The sequence below is a fragment of the Aptenodytes forsteri genome, unplaced genomic scaffold (genome assembly GCF_000699145.1).
Source record: "Aptenodytes forsteri isolate BGI_AS27 unplaced genomic scaffold, ASM69914v1 Scaffold521, whole genome shotgun sequence".
NCBI lineage: Eukaryota > Metazoa > Chordata > Aves > Sphenisciformes > Spheniscidae > Aptenodytes > Aptenodytes forsteri.
This window is the reverse complement of record NW_008796207.1, coordinates 44,878-50,261: the sequence shown is the minus strand read 5'-3', so window position 1 is coordinate 50,261 and position 5,384 is coordinate 44,878. Positions and strand designations below refer to the sequence as shown.

The window sequence follows — 5,384 nt, the reverse complement described above, 5'->3', positions numbered from 1 at the left end:
GATAGAGTTGTGGTGAGGGGAGAGAAAACTTTAGGAAAATGGAAAATAACTGTGGAGAGGAAACTTTAATTATGGGGAGGAAACTTTAATGAGAAAATTTTAGTTGCAGGGAGAAGATTTTAATTGGGGGAGAAAACTTTAATTGGGGGGAGAAAACTTTAATTGGGGGGAGAAAAGACTGCAGGGAGAAGATTGAGTTGGGGGGGGAGAAAACTTTAATTATGGGGAAAATAACTGTGGAGAGGAAACTTTAATTATGGGGAGGAAACTTTAATTGGGGGGGAGAAAATTTTAAGTGAGGGGAGAAAACCGACGTCCTCTTAAAAACCACTGCTCCCCTTAAAAAAAACCAACGCGGGTTTGGTTGGAGACAGCGGCTTCAAAAAAAAAAAGTAACCACCCTCCCATCTACTTTCTCATCTTGCTGCTTTCCAGCGGGGGAAATACTCGTCCCCCCGGAATTCATGACGTTTGCTTTCTTTCCCCGACGGCATTCTTCGTGCTGCCCGCTGGGATTTCTAACTGGTAGCTGGCGGATTTATAGCCCCCACGGTGCGAAATGAACGTCTCGGGTAGAAACGACGTTTTTCTGCAACGTTCGGCTGTGGCCTCCCTGACGACCCCCCCCCCCCCTCCCCGGCCCTGAAAAATCCTCTGGCGAGGCTGAGGACCGACAGCCTTCGTGACACCTCTGATAGGCGAAACTTTCCTTGGCAGGCGAGGCGGGAGCACCTGCGGGGGTGGGAGCCCCAAAATGAAGGAAACGCGGGATTATTCCGGCTTTTTGGGCGCGGAAAGGAGCAAGCGGGCAGGTAACTGTAGAGCAACGAACTGAATAATCGCTGGGGTTTTCTTTTTTTTTAAAAAACACTTCTATAATTTGAGAACAAAAACCAGCTGAGGTAAGGGAAGGGGGGCGTGGGGGAAAAAAAAAAAAAAAGAGCTTTTTCTAGCACTTCCCTCGGAAAATTCTTGTTGATCAGCAGGTGGAATTTTTGCTCTGAACCGTCTCATTTCAGAGGCTTTGGGTTACTCTCATATATGATTAATCCTCCCTGAGGCACTTGAGTCACTGTTTCTTTTGGGTCTTCTCATTTTTTTTCCCCCCCCCCCAAAGATTCCAAATTTCTGCTTTATTCTGAAGGAGAGCAAAGAAATTTTTGAACAGCTGTAGTGTTAAAAGACACCCACACCCCCCCAAAATAAGTCTGGGATTTAAGTCCAGTTTAGACGCATCAGCAAAATATTTATTAATCGCTGCCTTCCCTTCGACACTGCCCTATTTTAGTTCTCCCGACTCTTCCTCCCATCTCCATCACCCTCTCGGTGCACAATAAGGTAGAAAAGGGGCTTTTTGGGTCTTTTCCATCATCCCTCTCTACCCAGCCAGGGACTAAGTTTTTGAGGAATGTTTTATTTTTATTTGTTGATTATTTGTCGATTTCTTTTTTAATTTGTCGGGGTTGGTTTTTTTTATTATTTGTTGATTTTTTTTTTTTTACATGGCTTTCTAAAATTATTTGGCAGATTTGGTCTCTGACTTACCTTCTATATAGTAATTTTGCATGGGGAGGGACGGGGGAGGAAGAGGGGAAAGGAGGGTTTGTCCCATGAGATTTGGTTCATGTGATAGATGGGGACGAAGAGGGGGAAGCTTAAGAGAAAAATCGGGGAAGTCCCACTGGGTGAAAGCACTGAGATTTTGAGGTAAAACCCTTCGGACGCAGAATTTTCTTTGCTCGTGGGCATCTTTGCTCATCGTTTGGGCATCAAATGATGCCTGTCCTTTAGGAAGGCTCAGCCCAAAGATGCTTTCGATGAGCATCGCCCAAGTGCTCCGCCGTGGGGCTCGGTGCCCTCCGCGGTGGCCCGATACAGGGAGGTTGCGTTGAAAGTCCCCTTCACCCTCAAGCAAAAGGAGGAGAAACCACCTTTTGGGCCAACAGCCTGGACCTGGAGCGTGTTGCTCCCCTCGGTACCCCCGCAAAGGCGTTGAAGGGCTCTTCTCCCGCAGGTTACAGCCTTGAGACGAAGCCGGAGGCGCGTGTCGCCTGTCAGGTGACGATGGCAGTGCTGTTCATAGCTCTGCTCGTCACCGCCGTCACTTTTGCAGGTGAGCATCGAGGTTTTTCATCTCATGGGGAACGTCTCTGAGATACGTTGGGTTGTTACACACGTGCCAGATCCACCTCCATGCTCCCAGGGAAGACGCAGCCCAACCCCAGGAGGCTGTCCTCTCCAGGGGAGGGACATTTTCAATGAGCAGAGAAGCCTTTCTGCAGAAGACCAAACTCATCTCCTCTGTGTAGGAGCCGATATCATCCAGAAACCCCTAAAACCCAACAGAAAGAGCCGTGTGACGGGTACAGTCACCTGAGCTTTCCCAAAGGGTTTTTTTTTTTCAAAAAGAAGGGGCCGTTCCTCTGCCGCTCGTCCAAGCAGCCAGAGATGTCGGCATGAGTCCCACCAAGCCAAGAAGTCTGCAGGAACCAAAGAACTTTTTTCCTGCCCTTTGCCCATCGCTGCTTTTGCATTAATGACAGACAGCAATACCTAAGGGCGCGTTTAGGGACAGGGCTATTCTGGAAATCCTCTTAAAACTTGCATCTTTGAAGGCCACCACCCTGTTTTCTTCTTTGAAGGTACAGCACCCACATTCCTTGTCCAACGCCACAAGCTGGGCCACGATTTGAGCTTGTTTTCTCCCTCCAATCCACCCGAGTCTTCTCTTGGTGTCTTAATTTTTCTTTCCTCTCGCCACTGAGGCAGATGCAAGACTTTTGGAAGCTATGGGGCGGAGGATGACCATCCCCACCCTGGAGAGTCAAGGGGAAGGTGCCGCTCCTTAACGCTGTTGCTCTGTCGATGACAGCGCAGGCTTTTCAGCCTCGTCCCCAACCCTGTTTTCGGTGTCCGTTTGACTGGATCGGGTACAGAGGAAAATGCTACCATTTTTCGGAGGCTGAGGGGAACTGGACATCCAGCCAGGACAACTGCTCGGCACTCGGTGCTTCCTTGGCCGTGCTCGACAGCGTGGAGGACTTGGTAAGGAGACATGAGGACATGCTTAGCCGGGGTGGGGGGGGGAAGCCACCAACGTATTTGCCACCTTTTGGATTCTTTGACTGCTCTTCCAGGATCTTCCTTGGAGATCTGGGGTGAGGAGACGGGGAAAATGGTTTTCTTGAGGGCAGGTCATCATGGGTCTCCTCAAATGTCTCACCAAAGCCAACTGATGCAAGACCTATAGCAAAAAAAGCCCCGTTTCTACGCAATAATGAGGCTCTGCCTTAAAGATTACACTTTTTGGTAGTAGATTGAAAGGTTCAAGCGCCAAAGGAGCCCTGAAGGAGCACGAGCAACTGCTAAAATGTAGATTATTGGTCGGAAGGAGGTTTCTGCAGATGGTGACCTGCCGGAGATGTCCCAAAGGCCTGTGACCTGTCGTAAAGCCTTTCTCCCTCCTCTTTTTCAGAGCTTTGTGATGAGATATAAAGGCATCTCGGAGCATTGGGTCGGCCTTTCACGTGAAGATGAGGAGCAACCGTGGAAATGGGTGAACCGCTCACGCTTATCTCACCCGTGAGTCTGTGTTTTTCATCGTTATGTCATTGGTTGGTGTTTCCTCAGCCCCGAAATGTGCATTTCTTCCGGCGTTTGAAGTGGATCCGGAGGTAGCGATGGGACAATGGCGTTTGGGAAAGGCAACGTTGCATCCAGAGCTGGTCTTCATTTTTCCCTTTGAACTGAGAGGTGGGAGCGGTGCGTTTGGCGGGGAAAACACCGTTAGCTAGATATTTATTTTTAAATAAGGGTGGTTTTTTTCTTGCAAAGCATCAGGTTTCTTACGGCCAACCCGGACTGCTGCCAAAACAGAAATAATTCAGCATCAGTATTGGCGTGGCGATGCCCGTGAGAACCGAAGAGGGGGGGGGAAAAAAGCCAGCGCGTGATTTTCCTCCTTTTCCCGGCTGACCCCATCTAAGGTGGGTTCCCTCATCTGTCCTTCCAGGTTTTGGATCCGCGGCGACGGCCTCTGCGCCTACCTGAACGACAACGGGCTCAGCTCCTCCCGCTGCAGCACCGAGAGGAGCTGGGTTTGCAACAAGCCCGAGCTGCAGAGCCCAAGCAAGGGCAACGGGACGAGACGGGCTCAAAACCTTTGCATCAGCTCCTAAGGGGCTGCAGGGAGTGCTCCTCAAACCCAAATACCTTGTGCACGATTGAGAAACAAAAGAAAACCTCAAAAAAAAAAACCCCACAGAAAAAGCAAACTCGGGGGGGGGGAAAAAGCCTGTTGCCAAAAAATTGCCAGGTAGGAGCCAAAGTTATCGCGCGTTTGCATTTGCCAACCCAAAACTTTGCCATACGACCAGTGAAAAATACCTGGTGATTGCTCGCAGCACCCCTGCAGTTCACACCTGGTAATGACTTATTCGTAACCCCACTTGCAATTAAATGTCAGAGGACGAGGAAAGTCACAGCCGTACCGATGACCCCCGGGGAGGACATCTGGAGGGTGAAGCTTAGCAGGCCTTGCACGGCGCGACCAGAAGAATGGGCAAACGCCGTAGGATTTTAGCTTTTCCCACTTTTTGTGGCGTTAAAGGAGCGACCTTCAGGCTTGCTTGGCTGAGAAAGGCTTCCCGACACCTTACGAGTATGTGGAAATGCTGCAAGGATGGACAACGCTTGCAAGGCCTCCAAGGATTTGCTGCTCTCGTCTGCAGGAAAGCCCAAGCTGCAAAGCAACCAAGTCAACCCGTGACCGTACGTGGCTCTGTATCAAGAGCAAGGCGAAGGTGAAGAGGCTTCCACGCATCGAAAATCAGATTATTCTCTCCAGGGACACAGCTCTGGGGGTAGGACAGCGGCAGGATTGGGGAGGATCTGCCAAGTCAAGGTTGGAGCGACCAGCACCAACTGGTTGGAAAGAGAAGGGGACGTCTTCGCCTTAACGTGCCGGTGAGGTTAGGGATAAAAGCCAGCAAGGTTTTTAAAGAAGAGGAGGAGTAAAAGAAAACATTTTGCACGTTTTCGTGGAACGCTGTGTCCAGGGAAGACTTTCCAGCATCTCGTCTTGACGAAAGCTGACCTGTCTGCACGGACAGCCGCGTCCAGGGAAGACTTTTTTTGACGAGCATCTCAACTTGGGGACTGTCGGTGAAGGTGTAAACGTGAGGATAGTAGGATTTAGCAGCACTTTATTTTTTAGCGGTATTTAGCAGTAATAGCTAAAGGATCCAGCTTTTTCCCAGGACTGATGAAATCCTTTGTTTTCTCCTCTTTTAGCAATTTGGTGATCGTTGTCTTCTCAGATGCTCTCCCAGCAACGTTTCACCAAAGTGAGGGGGGGGGATTTTTTTTTTGGTGGGGGGGGGGAC

At 49.8% G+C, this 5,384-nt stretch overlaps 1 protein-coding gene across 1 annotated transcript; it reads left to right on the top strand.

Moving 5' to 3' along the window:
• The first annotated feature begins 341 nt into the window (after positions 1-341).
• LOC103906320 (C-type lectin domain family 2 member B) lies at positions 342-4,239 on the top strand. Its single transcript, XM_009288193.2, has 5 exons — positions 342-812; positions 2,015-2,113; positions 2,873-3,045; positions 3,476-3,582; positions 4,013-4,239. The coding sequence occupies exons 1-5, from the start codon at positions 755-757 to the stop codon at positions 4,176-4,178; spliced, it is 603 nt and encodes a 200-aa protein (XP_009286468.1). The 5' UTR covers positions 342-754; the 3' UTR covers positions 4,179-4,239.
• The last annotated feature ends 1,145 nt before the right edge of the window (positions 4,240-5,384 follow it).